The 25,094-nt window shown below is 35.6% G+C and overlaps 2 protein-coding genes across 2 annotated transcripts in view; one reads left to right on the top strand and one right to left on the bottom strand.

Annotated features, from left to right (window-relative positions):
- Ppwd1 (peptidylprolyl isomerase domain and WD repeat containing 1) overlaps window positions 1-12,426 on the bottom strand; it is a 23,653-nt gene extending 11,227 nt beyond the window's left edge. The window contains exons 1-6 of the mRNA XM_034523269.2: window positions 12,141-12,426; window positions 9,638-9,740; window positions 7,209-7,309; window positions 6,944-7,064; window positions 4,369-4,816; window positions 1,650-1,840 (exon numbers count right to left, since the gene is read on the bottom strand). Coding sequence (XP_034379160.1) covers window positions 1,650-1,840; window positions 4,369-4,816; window positions 6,944-7,064; window positions 7,209-7,309; window positions 9,638-9,740; window positions 12,141-12,336 — 1,160 coding nt within the window. The 5' untranslated portion in view covers window positions 12,337-12,426. The remainder of the gene's footprint in view (window positions 1-1,649; window positions 1,841-4,368; window positions 4,817-6,943; window positions 7,065-7,208; window positions 7,310-9,637; window positions 9,741-12,140) is intronic.
- The window catches only part of Cenpk (centromere protein K), a 25,386-nt gene continuing 12,717 nt past the window's right edge, over window positions 12,426-25,094 (top strand). The window contains exons 1-4 of the mRNA XM_034523591.2: window positions 12,426-12,537; window positions 14,293-14,443; window positions 16,256-16,312; window positions 19,370-19,442. Coding sequence (XP_034379482.1) covers window positions 14,327-14,443; window positions 16,256-16,312; window positions 19,370-19,442 — 247 coding nt within the window. The 5' untranslated portion in view covers window positions 12,426-12,537; window positions 14,293-14,326. The remainder of the gene's footprint in view (window positions 12,538-14,292; window positions 14,444-16,255; window positions 16,313-19,369; window positions 19,443-25,094) is intronic.

Below are 25,094 nucleotides of genomic sequence, written 5' to 3'. Positions count from 1 at the left end.
TATCAATATAGGTTTCTATTAATTCAAATGGAGCTGAAAGAGCGGTCAGAGGATATATGGGAAAACTGTACCTTCTTCCCTATTTTGTTGTGGGCCTACAACTGCTTTAAAAATTCTATTAAAGATAAAACAGACTTTGGGGCTGGGAAGACAGCTTAGTGGGTAAAGGACCTGAGTTCAGATCCCTAACACCTACAGCCATGTAAGCACAAATCAGCGACTCTGCTATGTAGGAGGGAGGAGGGAGGAGGGAGGAGGGAGGAGGGAGGAGGGAGGAGGGAGGAGGGAGGAGGGAGGAGGGAAAGGCAAAGGTAGGCAGATCTTTGGAGCTCACTGGCTAAAAAGTCTAGCCAAACTAGGTGAACTTCAAGTTCAGCAAGAGACATTGTTTCAAAAGAAACAAGGTGGAGAGCAATAAAGACAGTTAACCTGACTTCTGGCACATGTGCTCACACACAAATGAATAAAGCAGACCTGAATCAATGTTAATACAACTATCCCTCTGTATCCATAGGTTCTATAGCTTAGATTCAAACTTCAGATTATCCGGGCAGTGGTGACACATGCTTTTAATTCCAGCACTTGGGAGGCAGAGGCAGGTGGATTTCTGAGTTTGAGGCCAGCCTGGTCTACAGAGTGAGTTCAAGGACAGCCAGGACTACACAGAGACACCCTGTCTCAAAAAACCAAAAAAAAAAAAAAAAAAAAAAAAAAAAAACAAAAAAAAAAAAAAACCAAAATCCAAACCAAACCAAACCAAACCAAACCAAAAAAAAACCAACCCAAACTTCATACTAAAAATACTTGGTTTTAAATCATCTATACTGAACATGTATACAATTTTTCCTTGTCATTATTCCATAAACAGTATAGTACAACATGTATTTAGATAACATTTATAGTAGGAATTATGAATCATCTACTCATGGTTTAAGTATAGTAGCATATGCACTTTATAGAGTTTGGAATCACAAGGTATCCTGGGACAACCCCATGCATAGAAAAGATTGAGTGTAACCTTTTAACCTGTTCCTATTATTGTAACTCTTTTACAAGCCTTCAATGATTTTAAATTACTAAGAACTACAAAATGGATCTATTTCTATGTAGGAATGTACCGAACAAGAAGTTTCTCAAAATCTCCTCTAAGTTCTTCTTACATTCAGACGTAGTATCTGATTGTAGAGACTCTGTACTAACACCAAATGGGTTATTTGCACAAAAGACTTACTGTGGTTTTCTGCATTTTAGCCCTGTCTTTATGTCTAGCAGGATGTGATGCTGAATTCTGTGGTTAAAATATTTGGCAACATTTAACACAAGCCTGGCTAATTTAAATCAATAAGCAAAACACAGACTGAACCTTGTTTTTTTGTTTTTTTTTTTTTTTTAAAAAGGAAGAAAAAAAAAAGAAAAACTGTGCCCCCCCACCCCAACTTTGAAACTATGCATATCTTCTTTCTATTTATTTTATAAACAAGAATGGAAACTTTTTACATAAGATTATAAACAACTGTGAGACCACAGAAAGATTCAGTGAAAACATTTGGTTAAGTTTAGGCTTCGGGACAAACAAAACTCTCATTGTTCCTGATGGAGATGTTCCCCAGTAACTGCATCTAAGATAAATACGTCATGGTAAAGCTTACCTATTTGTTTCTACATTTATTACTTTAATGCCCAGCATTGTTCCATACAGCACGAAGTGTCCAGTTTCATCAAAAACGATATTAATTAACCTTACAGCATCCACTTTCTCCAGCTCACGTTCCACAGCCATTCGCCGGCCAAATTCCATGTCTGGTAGTTGTTGCCTCATCTGCTGTAGTTCAGTAAACATCTAGGAAATAAACTAAGCATTAATTAAGTAACTACATACATATATACTCACATGTGCATATATAAATTAAGACTGAGCACTGACTAGAAAAGGAACACATTGAGAGCTAGTAAGAATTTGTATATTCATAATTTTAGAGGGATTCTAAATCCTATAAACAGGAAGTTAAAGAAGATATTGTTGACTTCAATCACAAATAGTTCAAGCCCAGTGTGGGTTGTTCCTGGCTGTAATTCCCTCAGTCTAAAGTCTGAGGCAGGAGCACTGTGAGCTCTATGCTAGCCTGGCTACACAGTGAGTGTGACCACCCTGGCCCAGACTATGAATCCCAGTCTCAAACAAAGCAACATATATAACAAATCTGTATTTCTGGGGTATGTAGCTTTCTTGAGGGTTAAGTGCTTAAGGCCCTGGGTTTGATCCCCATCACCCTCCTATCCCCAAACATACTATACAAATAGTTATTGATTTTTCTAACTTAAAGACACTAAACCAGTTGATTTTATAACTAGTGTTTTCTTTACAAAAATGATACACCTACCCTTTAGAAGCCTCAGAGTAGCACTTTCAATGAAACATGATGCAATTCACATAAGCAATTAAAATTTTTAGTAGGTATATTATGTAAAGTAAAAAAGTTGGAATGTATTTTATTCAACCTAATATACATAAAATATTACCATTTCTATAAAAATTAATAAATGGAAAAAAAACTTTGTTACTGCTTTGGAATATTACATGTATATCGGCTCATCTCTATGTGGTCTAGATACAACAAGGAGTCAAGTAACATGGCAGCTGGACCTGCAAGTCTATAAGCAGTTTCAGCATTTGGGAAGATGAGGCAGAAAAGCCTGGGCTACAAGAAAGTTCCAGGCCAGCATAGATGACAGAGTGAAGCCCTTTGCTCAAATCCCACAAACAAGCAAACAAACAAAGTGAGTCACATGAATAGTAGCTATTCATAACAGGCAACAGAACTACATATAGCCCGTGAAATCCTGTATAAGATTCATGAAAATATACAGCAAATACTAAATTTTGTTGACTAACTTTTCAAAAAAGTTATTTATTTATGTGTGCATGTGTGGCTGTGCATATGTATGTGGGTGCCTGTGCAGGCCAAAGGAGAATGTAACATCTCTTGGAACTGGAGACACAGATAGTTGTGAACTGTCTAACATGGGTACTGGTAACTAAATTTGGGTCCTATTGAAGAACAGTAAAGCACTCTTGACCACTGAACATTCTCTCCAGCCCCCTATTGAGTAACTCTACTATCTTGCTATATCAAAATTAGAACATCAGAAACTATTTCAAGTTATTTTGATATGAGCAGTTGATTAATATTAGATGAATGTGTCTAGAAAACAATGGTTTTTAGTGGAACCTTGTAGCTTGGAAATGTGATCTACTGTTGATATTTAATGCACCATTTTCGAGATGTGGGTTACATCATGAATGCTTTGTTAGTACTCCAAGAACCTTACAGAAGATAGGATCCTGTTATTCAACATTTAAGACATGCAGACACCCGACGGTAGCTAACGCTTTACTATGGATAACAAGCTAGGCTTACATCCCATTTACTTATATCTTCTTATATGTTTCATGTTTATGTTAACTAAAATCTCAACTTTTCCTAGACAAAGGAAGAAAAATATACAGAACTATGAAAACGAGTTATCTTAAGAGTTTGAGTTGCAAATGCATGACCTTATAGTTCAGCTTTTGTGTCTCTAGATACCGCTTATTTATGTGCCCAAAATAACCTAGGGTGCTGGACTAAGTTTTAGTAGTGAGAGATTCATAATTATTTTTGCTGAAGACTTACTTAGCTTTCAAGATGTAAGCTCTACACACAGCCAACTATCCATATAAACACATTTCATAAATATCCAACTTGTCAAATGCCTCAATAGAATCTTTTTACAATATTCTGGCATTCAAAGCTTGGCCTCTGTGATACACAACTGCACTGACACATGCAGTGATCCAGTATATCTCAGCTAATAAATAATAACAGGTAAAACCTCACATTCAATTTCTGTTATACTAGACTACTTAAATAGTCTTAAGTCACTGCAGTTTTCCCGCTCATGCTAGGCAGCCATCTTCCAAATCCAAAATACAGCACCCCCATGGAATGTAGGATTCAAGTTATTACTACTTCCTATACACACACTTATATTTATGTTTGATATTACAAGTAACTAGTTTAACTGGCACGTGGTCTTCTTTTGCCAAATTCTCATTCTGAATCTCAACTTCTGTCCTAGCTTTACTCCTGTATCTCCTTGTCACGTCAGTCCTATCGCCTCAACAAACGCTGAGAAAAATAATGGAGAAATATCACATGATCAGTGTACAGAAGAGCATCAACGGAAGATTAAAGACAACTGAACAGTATCTTTCTATATGTGATAAGAGAAAATAACCATCACCATGCATTATGTAGAAAAATATCCTGTATGAAATAGCAAAACAAAGACTATTAGAAAAGTAAAATCTGATTGGATTGCACTTACACTTAATGATTCATCAAAGACCCTCATGAGTTTTCCAGTTAAAAACCTGAAAATTCTAACTTTTCTGTCTGATCCAATGGTTGCTATTTTCTTCCCATCAGGTGAAAAGCAAATGCTGGTTGGATATGCCTTACATTTGGCAAATTCATATAAATCTGTGTCCGTTTTATACTCCCAGCTCACGTTTTTAGGGAATTTATATTCATGCGGAGGTCCAGTCCAGTACTCAATCATTCCGGATTTGTCAGAAGACACCACTGCTTTGTAAACTGGGTTTAGTCTTATTTGAGTAAGAGGGGATACATGGAGTTTGTCAAAAATATGAAGTGGCTGGTTATCTCCTCGACCATCATAAATGAAAATTTTTCCTGTACTCTTCTCAGAAGCAGCAACTGATGATATGGCATCTCCTGGGCAATATATCCACTCACATTGTCCAGGAAAATAGCTGAAGCGTTACAAATTGAGATAAAAGGGGAAAAAGGAAGGTCAATACAATAAGCATCTCTCCCTAGCCCATCATTCAAATCAAAATATTCTGGCCAACCATTAGGCAGTTTGGGATTCTTTGCTTAAATATAACAGACAGGAACTACTTAGAACAGCTACTAAATTTCTCTTTACTCTTTTTTTCTTGCAGTACTAGGAATAAAATCCAGGGCCTTTTGCATAGTGTGATTGTTCCACCTCTGAGCTACATCCCAGTCCTGAATTCCCTTTCTACTGTCATCAGTGTAACAACAATATGACACCAACCCACCAGAGAAGAACTGCATACTTATTTCAGATGGATACTTAGGGAACTTAATCATATCTGGGTCTTAAGGTATTCTGAGGCATTGGATGTCTACAGAACAATTTATATGTATACCTTTTTAATAGGTTAGCATGTAATAGTATACTTTGTAATCCATGCTTGGGACATTTATAATCAAAATAGTTAGAGTCTGACTAAGCTCAAAAGAAAACAACTTATTGCCTTATCTTGATATTAAAACTATAAGCATTGGACATGTTCTATGATGATGATTGTATAAATATGAACTTGATATATTTAGTCTATATACCAAACTTTTAATATATGTTGTCTCCTGCAAGGTAGTCAGTTTTAAAGTTACAATGTTATACCAATCATCATAGTGTTGATGCTCTCAACCTTTCTTCAACTCTTCAGTTAGAACTTCTATCAGTTCTGAAGTAGACTCTTTTGAGTATTCTTAAAGAGCTAATGTTCAATTATTTGTTATTTTCAAAAATAGTAAAAGTCTGGGGAAACAAACTGGAAATAAGAGAAGATCAAGATAGGTAAATCTAACCAAACAGAGTTAACACTGGTTAGCTTTTGTGGCTCATAAAACCTGATTACAAAACATTTTCCAAAGTTTAGATTTGATTTATAGGCATAATTCAGTTCACAGTAGGACTTTTTAGATAGTCTTTAGGACTATTGAAATGAACTAAATCTTTCTAGATTTAGGACTAAATGAGCTCATAAGGGTGGGAGCCTAATCTAATAAGCCCGTGACCTTATCTGCCCCAACGAATGTCTCCTTTAACCAATGAGGAAATGCTACGAAACAGGAAGAGAGCCCTCATAAGAAATGAAATTACAGGCTGGAGAGACGGCTCAGCGGTTAAGAGCACTGACAGCTCTTCCACAAGTCCTGAGTTCAATTCCCAGCAACCACGTGGTGGCTCATAAGCATCTGTAATGGGATCCGATGCCCTCTTCTGGTGTGTCTGAAGACAGTGATAGTGTACTCACATACATAAAATAAATAAATCTTTAAAAAAATGAAATGAAATTGCTAGCATTGAACCTTGGTTCTGTTGGGGTGAAGCTTGTTTTTTAAAGTTGTGTTTAGCTTAAGGTCTGTGGCTATGTCATTCAAGCAAAGCAAGTTCGTAAACATTCTGATAAGGGTAGGACTTTTAAGTTGACATTTATTTGGATATAGTAGTTAGTACACTTATCTTTTAAAAAGTCTTGCTTAAAACAATATATAAGTCTTATTACTGTACATACAACCACAGACTTTGAACATCAGTATCCGTATACTCTGAAGTTTAACATCAACAGCAAATTTTAAACTTATCTATAAACTATATAAATACACAAGTTTGTATCGTCTAAGTATAATGCAGCAAGGAAGTTATTCTATTAGCAGTTAGGCATGATGGGTCTTCATTAATTTACTAAGTGGTATTAGCTGGATATGATGAATCTTTGTTATGATACTATTTGAAAGTTTCAAGGTGGATCTTTGAGTTTGAGGCCATCCTGATCAACAGAGCAAGTTTCCGGCCAGCCAGGACTACAGAGAAACCCTATCTAGAAAAACAATCAAACAAACAAAGAAGAAAGGAAAAACTTGTGTCAATGAAAAAAGCAGAAGCCTCCAGACAACACAAGGATGTTCCCTGACTTTTCCACGTAAATCCACCAATGGTAAGATAATATATTCTGTTGAAAAATAGCCTGTGATATGCTTTACTAAGTTAAACACACACACACATACACGCACACACACACACACACACACACACACACACACACGCTTTATAGGAAACTTACCCAAGCTTCAGCATATTGATCATGTCAAAGTTCACTACATCAAACACCTTCATTGCTTTATCATCACCAACAGAACAGAACAATGCTCCCTCAGAGCTAACTGCAATACTCTCAATAATTCCTATTTAAAAAAATAAAATTAAAACACTCTGGTAAATACGATAAAATAAAGATCCACAACTCAAAGGAAAACAGCACTATATTTTAAAGGAATTTTAAAACAGTACAGGTTAAACAGGAACTACAAAAATTATAAAGCTCTTACCAAGGTGACTACGAAAATGTTTAACAAACTCAATTCCTTCTTCTATTTTTTTCCAAAATTTAACATGCCCATCATGACTGGCGGTGATAATAAAATCTGTTCTGTATACATAAAAAAATTTAAAGTTAATTTCCAAAACAGAGCTCAGTAGAAGCAAAGCAATCATTGACTGATGGCATTTGACTACTTCAATAATAGGGTTGGGTTTTTTTGTTGTTTTTTAAGACAAGCTCTCACTATATAGTATAAGCTAGCTAGTTTTGAATTTGTGATCCTCCTGCCTGCCCTTGTCTGTCTAGAGCTGGCTTTATAGGTGTATCCTACCACCTTTAGTTTAGGCTTTCATTGTTTTGACTTTGTTTTTAAATTTTCCATTATACGGATCATTGTAGGAATACCAGCAACTAATATGAACTCCAAGACGTAGGTTCGAATTGAAAAAGGACTTACCATTAAACAAACAAGTAAGAAGTTGGGCCTGGTGGTGTAAACCTAGCTACTCAGGTGGCTGAGGCAGGAAGGTTGCCTAGGCCACAGAAGGGGTGCAAAGCCAGCTTTCACAACTTAACAAGGGAGATCCTATCTGAAAACAAAAACGCACAGATGTTCTAATGATCTCCGTTGGAATCATTAGACTTCAGTATTTATTGCTAACACTACCCTGAAGACAGTCTTTTAAAGAGAAAATTTTCTACCTTTCAGAAGATCATAAACACCCAAACTACTTCCACATATAAAAGTCTAACAAATTTATTTCATCTCTTATTTGATGTATTTTAGTTAAGAATCAAAAAGATTTAAACAGAATTTTTCTGACACACATATAAAAACTGAAACCATTTATTCAGCACAGTGCATAAATACTAAGTATTTTTTTATATATATTAGTACTTTGACAACTACACTTATTCACACTACACCACACCCATACATGGTGAATAGCTTTAGATTTACTTAACCACAAAAATCACAGAGACACACAGACACACACTAAAAAGTAAACAAACAAAAAACCAAAAAAAAAAAAAAAAAGAAGAACCAAAAACCAACCAACCAACCAAAACACAAACACCAACAACAAAACAACTTTTTGTTAAACTCTCCAGCTTAGGTTAGAAAAGCAGTGCTAGTATCAACAGGTTGCTTTATACATTAACAAGTCTGAACTGCATTTGGTCAGAATTTTCCTATTCTTATATTATTAAATATTTATATTGCAAATGCGATTTAAGAGCTCAAGAGTGGATTCTTCTAAAGTATTCTCTCCAGCTTTGATAATCACTGTCAATATCATCGAAGCCCTAATAAAAGCTCACCCACATTTCTAGAGCAGCCGCCTGTTTCCCCTGTTCCTGTTTTTATCCTATTTGAATGCATTCAATTTAGCATGGCCAACATGTTCCTTTTAAAAGTAGGAATTTGATGTTACTCTTGCTCACAGGTTCAAAATCCAAATAAGGAATAGAAAGCTAGAATTTAGCATATTAATTTTTTTCTTTAGCTTCTTCTGCTCCTTTCTCTATTCCAGTTTTCTCACATATAAAATGAAATTTTTAAGACTCTTAAACTATTAAGTGAGATAATTAATGAAATATATCTCAAATAGGAAAATCAGGGGACCAGCTGGGCAGTGGTGGCGCACACCTTTAATCCCAGCACTTTGGAGACATAGGCAGGTGGATTTCTGAGTTCCAGGCCAGCCTGGTCTACAGAGTGAGTTCCAGAACAGCCAGGGCTATACAGAGAAAGCCTGTCTTGAAAAATAAAAACAAAACCAAAAAAACCCCAAAAAAACAAAAAAATCAGGGGACCATTTTTACTGTTATTACCATTCTTTAAAATTTCCTATACATCCATTTTGAAGGTCCTCTAATAATTCCAGGTCAGAGTTACCATTATCTTCTCTATAAACACCAAAGCAGTCAATTTATTATCATTCCTATCTTAATACATCTTCTTCCTAGGAAAGCTCTGATAACATGGCTCAGCCATTACTAATTTTTATCACCAAATGTACACACACATACGAGGATGTTCTATCTGACAAGATTTTATTTTTTAATAAAAATAATGCAAGGCTTTGTTCAGTTATTATAGAACTTGCAGAATTAAATCTATGAAATCCCCAAATTACTTCTGCAAATCCACTCATAATTAAGCTTCAGATTTTTTTTCTGAGAATGTATACTATGATGTACTTGGGGCTGGAGAGGCAGCTCAGTAGTTAAGACCACTGGCTGCTGTTTCAGAGGACCTAAGTTTAATTCCTAGCACCTACATGGCAGTTTACAAAGATTGCAATGCTGATTTGGAGCCACTGCACTCTTCTGGCTTCTGTAGGTACCAGGCATACAGGTGGTGCATATGCAAAACACTCATACATATAAGATAAAATTAAAATAGTAAAAAACAAAGTATGATACACTTACTTGGTGCATACCACATGTGTGATAACATCTCTGTGCATGTAACTGCGCTCATACATGGACGCACTGGGAAGATTATCAAGATAGACTCTTTCGAATTCTAGAACTGGGGGAGGGGGTAAAAAGTATTTTTAATAAATGAAATTAACATAATTTAGAATTTTCTAAATATTTATATTATCTTCTGTTTCAAAGACTTTATGTCTATACCAGTGTATGCCAGGTGTGTACAGGTACCCAATGAGGCCAAAAGAGGATGTTGAATCCATTTGAACTAGAATTATAGCTGGTTTATGAGCTGTCTCATATGGATCCTGGGAATCAAATTCTAGAGGATCAGCAAGTGCTTCTAACCACTGAACTATACTTCTAGCTCCTGTTTCAAAGGTTTTGATAATTGTGAATGGTGCTGGCTTAATATGAATGTTCAAAGAAATCTAAAGCTTTATGAAAATAACAATCTCTATAACCATATAGAAACCAGTATTAATGGTGTTAATTTAACAAAAAAGCTGACTGCTATTTGTAAGATGTGTCTATTCTTCTATTCAAGAGTCATTATAAAGAACTGAAATATGAAAACGAATGAAACACTTAGATGTGTAGAACTGGGAAAATCCTAGCACATCTAGTTGAATGCCTTTCAGATAGTTTTCTAAGAGTATAACACCTAGAAAGCCGGGCAATGGTGGCGCACGCCTTTAATCCCAGCACTTGGGAGGCAGAGGCAGGTGGATTTGAGTTCCACCAACACACAATAATAACAGATAAAATATTAAATACAGCTTAATTTGGGCCAGAGAGAAGGCTCAGAGGTTAAGAGTACTGGCTGCTCTTCCATCTGTAACTCTAGCTCCAATGATGCCCTCTTCTGGACTCCTTGGGCACAAGACACCCACATGGTACACATGCAGGCAAAACACCCCTATATATAAAATAATAATAGAAATAATACTGTTTAAAGAAATAGCTTAATTTAATGTACTGTCAACCATATATCATTATGAAAGTGTACACACGAAAGTCCAATCTTGACTCCATTTCCAAAATTTTTACTAAACACTTGTCATTTTAGATAAAGTTTTGCATGATATTTTTGTAACAATTTTTTTTGTACGTCGTTTCAGGTTCCTCCCCCCTCCCCCCCAACTCATAGTCCATTGGCTGGCTTAATACAATATCTGGCTAAGGGTAAAGATTTTTCACATGACATACCTATTTCTATCCCAACTGTATTGTTTATAAGACACTTGTTTCCTATGTCAGCACTTCAATGTTTGGGTTCTTTAAATTTTTGTTTGTTTTTTTCCTTCCTAAGTTATCCCCATTCCTTCCATTTAAGCAGTACTTGTAGTAATATTTAAGTGAAATAATAATGGCACAAATGTTACAAAATATTACAAATATTTTTAATATATATATTTAATATATATTATTTTTAATATATATTTTAAATATATTTAATGTTTAATACAAAATATTAAATTTGTATGCAAAACACTGTTTCAAGGGTTGGGGAATGTGCATGATTCTTGTTTTTACATGCTTAGTCTAGTAGTGTTCAGAACGTCACATGAATAAATATACAATTACAAAAAGTAGTTAAGTTCCATGAAGTCAAAAGCAGGATTGGGCAGAAAAAGTAAGGAGCTAACTATAAGGGCGTCACTCACTGCACCTAAAACCTAGACCTGTTAAAAAGCTAGCATGGTTAAAGGAGAGAAATTATTCCAGATAGAGACTCTTCACAGCTCAACAGGAAAGTAGAGGAGGAGCCCATGCTCAAGGACAAGGTAGGGTTTTGAGAATGGACAGAATTGCGAGTACTGTTTGGGGTGGTAAAGAGAGACAAAAAGCTTCATAATCCATGTTCTGAAAATAAAAGGTTTTGTAGTTACAGTTAGAATTGAGATTAGCGGGCTCGCGTGCGCGCGCGCACACGTCTAAGACATTTACGACATAAATTCCTAGAAAAAGCCTTTAAAACAGTAAATGTTATTTCTTTACCAACCTTTATAAAATTTTGTTATTCCACGCTAGCGGCAAAATAGTTCTATCTCGTCTCGAGTATGGCTTCAAATCCAGCTAGCTTAATAAGCCTTAAGCTTTCCCTGAGTTTGACAATTCATTACTAGAAGGGTCAGGGTTGAAAATTTAAGTCGTTGTGATTCGGAGAGCTCCTTTCCACACCTGCTCAATCAATATTAAGAATTCCAACTTCACATGACAGCTATGAGGTCAATAAAAGCACCCTAACACAAAAATACTGACAAGTACTAGTTTGTAGCATCGCTGACAGTCAGGGATCAACAGTGTTATATTTTTTGAAAAACACACCATACTAACACCAATTCACTATTTAGGGAAGAATGCAGTAAAGACCGTCCGTTCTACGCGCACAGCCCATCAATCTCACTCCCGCCTGCGGGCGTGCTTGAAATCAACCCCCCCACTCCGCCAGATTTAGCCGTCGAGCTTGCTCGCCCGCTCTCCGCAGCTCAGCTACCTTTCCTCTTCTTGGCAAGTGTTGCCTCTACCGGTAAAGGCCCGACCCAGCGCTCTTCATTCTCGTCCTCATTTTCTTCGCTCCCCGCCACTGCCAGTGCCGGTTCTCGCTCGCTAAATTCCGTTTTTTCTGATCCCTCTGGGTCCCGGCGCCTTCTTCTCCTCAGCTGCGAATCGCTAGCACTCTCAGCCGCCATGTTGTCTGAGGCGTCAGAAGAGAAGCGACAACCGAGTGAACTAGGCTTCCCGAGCCGCGGCGCAGCCTTTTGCTGTCAGCGGCCGAAAGCGTTTCTTGATTGGCTACGGTGAGCGCAGCTCGTCCAATCAGCAGTCAGCGCGCGTAAACAGCGCGGCTTGGCTGTGTTGACGAGATCGCTGGGGGAGACCGGAGGACTGAGGTGAGTTGAAACCAGCTCTGGATGGCTAAGCAGGGGCCCCTGAAGGTCCACATTTTCTGTCAAGGAGGATGTCAGCTTGCGGGTTTGGGGGACCCAGCCCCCCCACATCGGACGTTTACGCCCAACGAACTGGAGGCCTCGCCCTCTCGGCCTCCCGGGCCAATGCCATTCTAGAACCTACCTGGTTTTTCCAGAAAAAGCGGAGGGGCGGGGTTGGAAGGAACTTTTTGTTAAAACAGAATGAAGTAGATTTCGATCAGCTAAACTATATATTGAAGTTACTATAATTTATAAGGTGGGCTCCCATTATTAGAATATTCTTTTTGACTTGGAATGTGTATGTATGTGATGCCAGAAAATCAAGAAGGGGGTGTGTATTGTGTCCCGTGTTTCCACGAGCCAGTTCTACGTCTAATGATTAGCATAGTTATATACAACGAGTCTTTGCTATTTTTAGATCTGTATATTTTTGTATAGGTTTTAGAATTTCCTCATCAAGTTCGACATAGTTTTTGTTGTCTTTACAGATTTTAATTAAGATAAATTAGGTCAATTTGGGGAGAATTGGTATCTTTACGTTATCGACTTCTTTAATATAGGAGCATGTTATCGTGTTGTATCCATTCCAACAACAAACTTGTATCGTGTACAATTTCTCCGTTGGTAACTTAATGGTTAAGCAATTTAAAACTTAAAAATTCCATGAGTAAAAAATACATTGGGGTGGTGTTTATTCTGATTTGCATCTACGTTGTAACCTACAGATCCTGTCTATATCCTTAAAATTATCTAACTGTAAATCTCTATCGTCTTCTAGTGTATACACTATCGTCTTCTGTTCGTTACAGCAGACATCTAGTAACCTTGAGTCACTTTTCGTTACTCCTGGATGACTACATTCCTTAGTATGCTATCTTTTATCGCTCTAATTAAGCTACTAATTACTAATTCAAAGCGGGCTACTATCCAAAGTTGCTTTATATTCTTTGAGTTCTCTTAAAGAACAACAACAAAAAAAACCCACCACCAAACCAAAAACCATTCTGTACACCTTTCCCACTCTACTCTTAAAATTTTGGTTGTAAACCTTAGCCTTTATGCGATGAGCCATTTCTCTGAATGCTGCCCCCTTTTGAGACATGATTTTTCTTTTATGTCCTGGCTGTCCTTGAAAGGACAGAGATCCACCTGCCTCTGCTTCTGCCTCCCAAGTGCTGGAATTAAAGGCCTGGATTAAAACACCTGGCTGTATCTGCTATAAATTCAAATTCCTTCTCTTGATACTTATTCACAATGAATCATCTTAGTTACCATTTGACTTAGTTGGAAGAAATAATTCAAACACAGTTTCCACAAGCTCCTACCAATACATCTACTCACCTACCTGAATTTTACACTCTTGTTATTCTACTGACTCTCCTATTACAATGGAACTTATTAAAATTTAAATCCATTCTTCAGTTAGTGGATACTTAGTTGATTACATATCTGGGTTATTGTGAATGATGCTGTAGTAAACAGGATTGTAAAAATCTTCAACATGCTAGTTTTCTTTGTACATATATATTTAATAGCGGAATTTCTGGGTCCTGTGGTAGTTCTGTTTCTAATTTTAACTGTTACATCTATACTATTTTATAATGACTATACTGTGTTTTCTCTCTAACAATAGTGTGTTGATGTTGATTTTTGTCTATTAGTCACTGCTACATTCAGCAAATAGTTGTTAAATGCATGTATCTTTTTTTACATTAGTTGTTGCAGTACAGTGAAGAAAACTATAAAGGATATGTCAGAAAATCAGCAAGAAGTAGATTCAGACCCTATTACAGATGTGGAAGCTATGATAGATACAGAAGAAGAACTTATTAAACAATGTGAAGAAATGTGGAAAGACATGGAAGAAGTAAGTATCAATAGATAAAAGTGATATATTAGTTAATATAATATTTACATAATAGACTTAGGAAAGAAACCATGTTTGGTTTTTTTAATATAAATTATTTGTATAGATTTTATTCCTAAAAGCATTCTTTTTTTTTTTTTAAGAAATTTTATACTAGATAAACTGTAGAAAGAAAAAAAAATAACGGTGGTTCTAGCTCTCAAGGAGATTTTTTTCTTCTAGAGGGCATTCATAATATTGTATGTAATGCACCATTTCAAGAGTATTGCTGTAGAATGCAAAAACTATCCTTAGGAGAAGTGTGTAAGGCAGTATGAAGGAGTCAAGTTAGGTTTCTACAAGAAGTAAACAGATAATTAAGAGCTTGTGAAATTAGGACAAGACAAAAATAGGAAAGTCAGAATGTATAGTTTAAAGAGGTGAGAGAAATCTAAGTAAGATATTATGGAAAATATATACTAGGAAAAGGAAATCTTGTGAACTGAGATTGCAGAAAATTAGCCTGGAACAAGAAGATGGATTTTGTGGAGTGTGTTCAATGGGAGGTCACTAAAAGGTTGAAATTCACTGTGAAATGATCAGCTTCATCAAACAGATTGTTTTGTTATGCTTTAAGACACGAGTACAGAAACAGGACATTTTATCTAGTAGTCGTCCTGTTAAGGAGTAATGAAGGCCTGAACACTGTCATTGCAAGAATGAATTTAAAAGAGTTTAAGGACATTGGAACTAAAGGACACAAAAGGTAATAAATGTCAGATTTGAGGAAATCATGAATCATTTCAGTATCTATTTAGGCCAGTAGATGTTGACTGAGTTAGTACTCAAAATAGAGAATATAGCAATAGAAATGATACATAATTAAGAATTATGAGTGAAACAAATAGAGAAAATAAAAATATAATGTTGACCTTGAAATTATGTACATTTTTTTATTTTGGTGAGATAGAGACACTTGATACACTATGTTATTTTGGTAAACATTTTCTCTTTAACATACCATAGTATATGATATAAATCATAGATATATGTATGTCTGTGTCCTTTGGTAAAGTGTCAGCAGGAGGGCTGAATGAATTTTTTATGAATATAGAGAACATCCTGTTCTTTTCACTAAACTATGAATAGGAAAGATGAATAATTAATGTATTTTAAAAATTATTTTGGCAAATTCCTTGGTACTTTATGTCACTAATGTTTTTATTAAATAATTCTTATAATTCTTTTTTTGTTATTTTCCACTATGGAAACTGGCATTTTAAAAATAAGTTTTAAATTTTACAGAAAATTACTGCAACCAGATATGAGGACAGATAAGACTTAAGCTCCTCATAGTTTTACCTATCAAAGACAGCCATTAACATTATTAGATGTTAAACTCAGGCAAACAATATGTCTTGGAGGCATTTTATGTTAGCTACTTACTTATTTTGTTAATATTCTATAGTACTTTTTCAGTGTTCGCTTACCTCCGTTTTTTTTCCCATTATGTGGCTTATAATCATGCTAGCTGCTGGATGTTCTAGTAGTCACTGTTCTGTGGAGAGTGAGGGGATACAACCAAAGTTTCTGTAGGTGCTCTACTACTTAGCTATGTATACAACTCTTTTTTTTTTTTTCCTTTTGATACATTCACTTTGGAACCAGTTTGACTGCCTTTCTCATCTTATGTCGAAATTTAAATAAATTCTATATTGCATATTTATATGTTTTTTAAAAGGGTGTTATATTGGGCTTATATAAAAAAGGGAGAAGGGAATTGTCTATGGATTGTAAGTGTATCACTTGTTCTTTTTTACTTTTTAAATCAAGTGTCAGAATAAATTATCACTTATTGGAACCGAGACACTCACTAACTCAAATGCTCAGGTATGAACTTTTTATATTTTATCCTAGAAAATAGGTAAGCAGAATTCATTGTTTTTGTACAAAAAGTTTGTGTTTACATTAATTTCAATATAATAGCCTTGTTAATATTTATATTTTTTAAACTAATTAGTGTGTGTGTGTGTATGTGCCTGAGAGAGGGAAGGAGGGAGGGAGGGAGGGAGGGAGAGAGGGAGAGAGAGAGAGAGAGAGCAAGCTAGCACAACTTTGTGAAGTCAGTTCTCTCCTTTCACATTTACATACATTTCAGGGATTGAGTTTAGGTGGTCAGGCTTATACAAAAGCACTTTTAGCTGCTAAACCATTTCATGGATTCTAATACCTATATCATTAAACAGTTGGAAAACTCTTGTTTAAAATAAAAAACAAAGATCAAACCCAAGAACCAATTAAATATTGTCTCCCAGAAACACAGTTATCCAGCAAAGATGCCCCAAAACTTAGTTTCAAAGAATAAAAAAAAAACAAATAAGAAATGTAAACAATTAGGAGTATTTATCTTTATATCTGACAAAAGAAACTTCAAACCAGAACTAATTAAAAGCGATAAAACAGGACACTACATGTTAATAAAAGGAACAATTCATCAAGATTATATAACTGTATTCTTTTGTGCACCAAATATTGGAACTCAGAATGTTATTTTTATATCTATAAAAATGTACACATATACTATGTATAGATCTACATATAATTAATTAACCTATGATTTTTCCTTGGGAAAATATGGTTTCTTTATTGTAGTAATTAAGACCTTACTAAATATGAATCATTGGACACTAGACCTGTGGTTTTCACATAATGCATCAAGCACTGACTTTTAGGGGAGTATTTCTATACCTGTTAAACATGTACTGTCTTAAGTTACAAACAGCCAAAGAGTATAGTTTATGGTTTTCTGTTGTGTTGAGAGTTCTCAAGTGATCTTTTGCAAATTTGCTGATTCTTAAAGCAAATGCATAGGATTTAATATATAGTCTACTTATGGCTGAGATTTTTGATAGTGAAAGGATGCAGAGTCAAATCAGCAAGGGGAAAAGTTACATGGGATAAAGTTGAGAGGAAACAAGATATGAACTTTCAGGAGTTGGCTCACAATAGAGTCATTTAACACTTTATATTAGCCTATCAACTTGTGATGTGAAACATTGTTTACCCTTAGAGAAATTTGGCATCCAAAACTCTACCTAGCAGATAATCAAAATACCAGAAGGTGTTGAGGCCCGCACCAGTCCCACGTTTGGGCACCAAAAAATGTTGAGGCCCGAACTGTCCCTGTTCAGGCGCCAAAAATGTTGAGAACCGCACTAGGCCCATGTTCGGGGGCCAAAAAATGTTGCGGTCCTCTCCACTCCACGCTTGGTGGCCACTGTTTCCCAGCCCAAACTGCCGCTCCAGTCTGCGGGTCAGGGTTCAGCAAGAGAGAGAGTGAGGACAGACTCGAAGAATGGAGACCAGACAGAGTGTGATTCGATCCCGTTTATTCTTCAGTCTCTCTTCCTAGTCCAAGTCCCAAGTCTTGAGTTCCTAGTTCCTAGTTGTACTCAATCTCTGTTACTCCAAATTGTTGTCTTCCGAGTGTCTAATGTCTACTCCTACTCCTAGTGTCTGAATCTCTGTTACTCCAAATTGTTCTCTAGAGCCAGGTGTCTTCTACCTACTGTCAAGTCATCTGTTCCTTTCTCTGTCTGCCTCTCGCCTTTTATATGTCTCACTTCTAAGCCACGCCTCTAAGTCACACCTTTAATCATGCCCTTAGGTCTTGTCTCTAACCCTGATCTCTAAGTCACACTCTTAAGTCACACACCTTTAATCTCACACACCCAAGGAAAGTCCTGGGTATCTAAAGCAAGATGTTATCAGAGTATGCTCAGCTGTTGTAGGCTATTGTAATACGAGTCTCATGTCAGGGTATATGGCTCAAGATGGCTGCAAAGCCGCTTTCTGCTAAAAGTCAGCTCCCAACAAGAAGATAAAGCAGGTATTCAACATAAACCATATTCTTTGCTTGAATAGTTTTGTCATTGGAAGCCACTCTTAAAGAGTTCAGTTTTTGGAAACCATCTTAAAATCATTCCAAGTTCACAAATTCAAGGCAAGGGCTGATCTATGTGCAAGCCTTTTAAGAAGTAGCAGTTTCTGCTTGCTTTGATGCATCATATCTGTGTGCATAGTGCCTTCATACCTTTAGCACTCAAACTCAGTTTTCTGTGTTTTGTTTTCTTTTCAAAGGCAGGGTCTCATGTAGCCTACTTTGGCTTTGAACTTGCTCTGTTGCTGAAGCTGATCTTGAACTGAATCTTGGAGGGTTGATTTGCAGTCATATGTCACTGTACCTGGCTTAATTCCTTTATGAAGTAAAAAGAGACATATGGCAAAAACTTTTATAATATATAACTTTAAAATAGTACTGCTGTTTTATTTTTAGAAATTTTATAGAATAAAATTTGTCGTCACACCAAAAACACACTCAGTGTAATTTGTCTCAAGATAAAGTATAAATACATTTTACAAACTACTAATATATATTTAAAAATGCTTTTTTGTGTGACACTGGAACCACTCTCATCATTATCTTCACATATATTTTGGGTTTTTTTGAATCACAACTAAAACCAGTTATAATATTTTTGAAATATCACAGAGAGGAAATGAATATATTTAAGGAAAATTTGTCTGAAAATGCTAGCAAGACATAAAATGCTATTCTTTTTGGGGGGTGGGGGGGAAGAATGTCCTATGTCAGTATCATGGCTTTTTTGTTTGTTTTGTTTTCTTAAGATACATTTAGGAAGTAAATGTAATATGCTTAGATTCTGTTAGATTTGGTAGTAAGGCCGAATTCTTTGTTTTCATAGCATACTATATCATTGCTGCAAAAAGCCATTTATGAGCAATAGTTACTATAATAGAATATGTTTAGTGGTGCATATGATAGAATATGTTTTGTTATCTACTTATTTTATAATCATTGTTACTGTATTATATTTTCATCAGTATTCTACAAGAAATAACTTGAAGTTTCCTTTTTTTATATAGCTCTCATTACTTATTATGCAAGTGAAATGTTTGACTGCTGAACTTGATCAATGGAACAAAAGAAAACCTGAAAGTAAGATTCTTACTTTTAAGTTTGTATGTTGTAGACTAATTAGTGGGGTATTAAATTAATGACCTCAAAAAGACAAGATCCATTTGTTTTCAAAATTGCCCATGGTTGTTTATATTAGGACCCACTCCAGTTTTTTTTCTACATTAAATTCATATGTTAAATCATAATAACTTGAACTGTGAAGACTTTATTATAGTAATTATTTTACTCTAAAAAATACTGCCTTATGGTCAGTAGAAACTGAACTGTTAATGAGTGAAACTTGCACAGTGGAAAAGTTACTTTATATGCTTTTTGGAATAGGAAACATTTAGTTTTTATGCTATTTTTTGAGTTGTCCAGTTGGAGACAAATAAACTTTTTGCTTATAAAGAATGGAAGTTGACTTAAAATGTATAGCAGCGATACCCAACTAGTAGATACTACTACTACATGACGGTCTAAGCTTCCTGAGCCATGTATTTTTTTATCTGATTTTCTGTATAAATTGCTCTGTTCCCTCCCCCCCCCCCCCATCTATTTTGTTTCTTCTCCTCCCATTACTTTTCCTTTGACTTGCCCCTCTGCAGCCACTTTCAGTTTCAGCCTTCCTTTTCTATATTACCCTGTGTGCCAGTTTTGGGAATTCTCCACCTAGCAGTCCTAGGGATCTTCTTTTCTTTAGATAGGATCATCTATATCCTTGGTTGTATTTACTAATGCTGATTCTTAATTGTTCTACATTTTGACATTACTGCTTGATAGCCTTTAATTTTAGCACTTTATGTAGGAATTTAGTGGTGATATACAGTTGTAATTTAAAAATTTGCCTTTAACTATATATACATTTTTCTTCTTAGCAATATACTTGAGCATCTCTTATGCAGCTGTTGAGTTGGTATTCTTTAGAGATGTGTACTCAGCTGTTGTTCTTTTGTTTGTTTGTTTGTTTGTTTTTCAGAGACTGGGTTTCTGCTATGTAAACATAGCCAAATAATAGGCTAGAACTTAGGGTGCTTGTGCCTCAGCCTTGCTGCAAGAGAATTGTAGGTGTGTACCACTGTCATACTTAGATTTATTCAATTGTTATCCTGTCGGCTCCTTCCTGGCAGGTCCAGGTGAGAGGAGAGCGGTCCTGGTACCTCCAGGTCTCTTTTGGGCTGAGCGGTATGGTGAGTGTTGGTGGCCCAAAAGAAGCACACCAGGCCAGGAGTCTTGTCGAAGCAGGAACTCAACTTTAATGTATCAGCCTCTCACTTATATAAACTCGGAGCATAGGGAGGAGAAGTTGTGGTGGGATGAGATGACATGGGGACAGGGAAGGGTGACAGAGGTTATGGGGTGACTGACAGAGCCAATGGCAAAGCTCTACATCAGCAACAGTGGGGCAGAGGCAGGACCAAGCGGGTACGGAAGTGACTGACACAGGTCTCAAAATTTGAGCCAGGCTTAGGTTCCCCTGCAAGGCCACAGAAACTCCATAAGGCCCAAACCAGGGCCGAAATAGGGCCCAATAATCCTGCATGCTATACCAGCTACGTTAGGCTTCTGTGTGTTCTATCTGTAATATGACTTCTGAATTAATTTACTAAGGCTGTAACAAAGAATCTTACAAAGTATAATGGGATGTGTAGCGTAAACGTTGGAAATTTATTTTACCATACTTCTAGATCCTAATAGACTACATTAAAAATTGCAATTAATAATTGTTTTACTGTTGTTACAAAATACCTGACAGAAGCAACTTGAAGAAGGAAGGTTTTTGCATTAAAGTTCTAAAGGATATAGTTATGGCAGGAAAGGTAAGGTGACAGGAGCAAGGATTGGCTGGTCAGTGTCCAGTTTGGAAGAAAGGGAGATGCTTATGCTCAACTTGCTTTTTGGTTGTTGTTTGTTTGTTTGTTGTTAATTCATTTGGGATTTAATGTATACATTTAGGGTGGATAATCCTGTTTCAATTAACCTAATATAGAAAAATTTGCACAGTCATGGCCAGGGACTTATTTCTGATTCTAAATACTATATAATTGACCAAAATAAAATAAAATAAAATAAAAAGATTAACTATTACGTGGCCTGAGATCAAGTTGTCAACAAAGTTGATTTCTTCTAGGATTTCTTATTGGCTTTAAATGGCCATTGTACTGTCAGCCTTCCAGTGCTAAGAAAATACCTGAGATAAGTAACCTTGAAAATGCCCTAGAAGTTCTGATTTAAAATTAGAAACACCTTTTGCTTGGTGGCAATGGTGGGATACATGCATCAGAACAAACTGTTCAAACCATGAGCCTTGAAGTAGAGAAGAGACCAGTCTCCTAAAGAGCTGTGCTGCTAATTATCTAAAGATTCTATTAGGTCCCATCTTCTCAAGGTTTTATAGTACCTCCCACTTAGTCCTGAGGACCAAGCCTTTAACACATGGACTTTTGGGAAGCATTTATTGAAACTATAGCAGTCATCTTTTATTGTCTTCATGTGTGCCTCCCTGTGCCTCTCTTTAACTTATTGGATGTCTGCTCATTCTAATAATAGGTTAACTTAATTACTTATCAATAATTTTGAGTTTACTGTTTGAATATTAGATTCAGTATTGGATATTGGGTATTAAACTTTAAAAATGGGTTTGGGGTTTGGAGTATATTCCAGTCCATAATAACTTTTACATATATATTCAAAGAAGAATTCTCTGCAGCATTGGACTCGGATTTTTTTGTCCATCCTAGATCTTATCTAAAATATCCAATTCATGATATCTCCAGTTCATGAACTGGTATGTGATGAACTACATATACATTTTAGATTTCTCCTAGATTTTTCTTTGTATTTCAGACGTAGCCAGTTACTCAATATTGAGTTCAACTTTCACTTTAATCATCAATCTTTTAGGTCAATATGATTGATGAACTTTTTGTTAGTCTCTTACCAATGATTTGTTTTCATCATTGAAACTTTTAAACTTAAAAATTAAGAGACTAATTGAATGAACCCCATTAGACTTAATGACTGTTATTAAAATTTTTTAAAGTTTTGGATTTTATTCAAAGTTGTACAAAAGAGCATATTGATTTATTATCAATTTTTGTAGGTCTAGAGTCCAAGCATATTTATAATCGTAAAGTTTCTATAGGTCAGGAATCAACACAGCTCAGCTTAGATCTACTTCAAAGCTTTTCTCAAGTTGTTAAAATGATTTATTTTCTTGTGATTGTGAAAATCATGGTAGCTTCATTAAAGTGAGTGCATAGGTATTTTGAGGGACTATACACATTTGTGGTTGGGTACATCTATATGCAAATGAGTGTAGAGGTCACTGAGCAGCATTGATGTTGTTCCTTGGGTATCACCTAATTTTCTTTTTTGAGGCAGGGTCTCTTACCTATGGGAACTCATCAAGTAGGCTAGGCTGGCTGACTAGTGAGCCCTGGGCATCCGTCCTAGTCTCCCTGTCCCTGGGAATCCAAACTCATACCACCATGCTCAATTTTTTTTTTTTAATATGGCTTCTAGGTATCAGACTCATGTTTCAAGAACTTCAGTCATTTTTATGGTTGATAATTAGTGACAAATTCTGTACATTTTTCTTTTTCTGAGAATATCTTTATTTCTTCATTCTTAAAGAATATTTTCACTGATTATGCAATTCATAGTTATCTTCTTTATCACATGAAGAATCTGCTGCTTCTCCCTTCCTGGCTATAAGTAAAGCAAAATACTGTTTTCTTTGTATGATTTTATTGTTTTTCTTTCTGGCTGCTTTGAAGAATATTAGCTTTCAGATGAAATTATAGTTTATGTTGGCATAGATTTCTTTAGGTTTACCTTATCTGATGTTCACATTCTTAAATATGGAGTTATGTCTTTTGCAAAACTTCAGAAGCTCTCTGACATTATTTCATATTTTCTCAGCCTCTTCTTAGCCTTTTCTTTTTTAATTGAAGTTCCAACATGATGTTGTGTCTTTTGTTACAGTTCCACAGCTCTCCTAAAGTTTTGTTTTCTAAATATTTAGTTAGGAAAAAAAAATACACATAAAATGTATTTCTTCTCATTATAAATAGTCTCCAAAGCCCTTTACATTGCATTTGTTGAAATGGTTAGTACTTATGTTAGCCAGCTGTTACTGAAAAAAAAAAATGGAATAAACAATTTATCAATAGTCAAAGTTTATTTGCCTCATGGTTTTAGAATTTTCAGTCCATGGTTGGTTTACTATGTCACTTTTGGACCTGTGGAAAGGGAAAACATGGTGACTGCCTGTGTTGCTTATTTCATGACCTCCATGTTTTAGAGAAAGGCAAAAAGGTATAAGGTTCCAGTGCTTTGGGCCACCTCTCTAGTTACCTAATAATTTCTCACTACTATGTTTACCTCAGAAAGTTTCCCTTAGCTCTCATCAGTCTCAAAGCTGGCACTCAAGCCTTCAACACATGATATGGTACAGATATCCAAACCATACAAGTGTCATTCCAGAATTACTTATAATGAATTTTAAAATTGGCTTTTAAAGTACATAAAGGACAGCTCTCTTTTAGAAGGTTTTCTAAACTAGAAAAGATTTTAGTAATATATCATTTGATAATTTCAAATCACATTTGATTAAAAACTAAAATTTTGAATAAATATTGAATAGTTTATCAATTTCTCTATGGGAAATTGAATATCTCTCTTGTCTCAAAAACTTTGTGTATAATATGCTGTATATAATTTGTTGATTGTAGATGCATTTTTACAAAGAAGTCTGATATAATCTTACAAAGTTTTAACTATATTTCATTCTGTATAATTCCATTTCTGGGAGTATAGTCCTTGAAATTAAAAGCATAAAGACATAAGACATAAGACATAAAGACATAAGAACATGTCTAACACAATATTTGTACTCAGTTTCTATAGGGGTAAATCTCCAACCCAAATAGATAAAGAAAACACAACTCAATAATTGTGAATACAAACTACACACCTAGATTGGGCAGATTACCACTCCCCTATTTTATTCCCCATCTCTGAGATCTCTTGTAACTTGCGTTTTTTCCAGGCCACATCCTTCTCCTCCATTGTCCTTCCTCCTCTCCCTCCTCCAGTCGTCCTCCCACCCTTTTCTCTCTTTCTCCCTTCCCCTTCCTCCTTTTCTCCCAGCTCCATCTCCTCTTCTACTGCCTAGTCACTGAGCTCCACTGCGAATACAATGTAGCAGAATAAGTATCTTGCTACAAGTTTCAGAAATTACCACTACAATATAATACATATACATAAAATATTATGAAGTTATTAAATGATGAATTACTTTTGTACTATGGGAATTCTGCTGAGTGAAAACAGTGGTATGCTATTCTTATAATGCCAACCGTGATAAGAAATAAACCTTTGTTTCTGAATGCTTCCATATATTTATAGGATCTATGACTACAGAGAAAATACCACAAAGAGCCCCTTTTATAAACATTACTAAGCATGTTTTTTTAGGCCTTAGTAAAAAAAAGAACTTAAAAATAAGAAGCATGAATATCAAATTATCCAGTGTTATATACTTGCGGTTATGTGTGTAAAAATATTAACCTAGAAGTTTGGTAATAAATGAGTAAAATAGAAAAGAGTTATATTAGGAAAGCCACAAAATCAAATTATTGATAATTAACTAAGAGATGTGACTTTGTCTTATTTTTGTTTTTGTAG

Source organism: Arvicanthis niloticus, chromosome 19, assembly GCF_011762505.2.
Source record: "Arvicanthis niloticus isolate mArvNil1 chromosome 19, mArvNil1.pat.X, whole genome shotgun sequence".
In the NCBI taxonomy this organism is placed as follows: domain Eukaryota; kingdom Metazoa; phylum Chordata; class Mammalia; order Rodentia; family Muridae; genus Arvicanthis; species Arvicanthis niloticus.
This window is presented reverse-complemented; position numbering and strand designations above follow the sequence as displayed.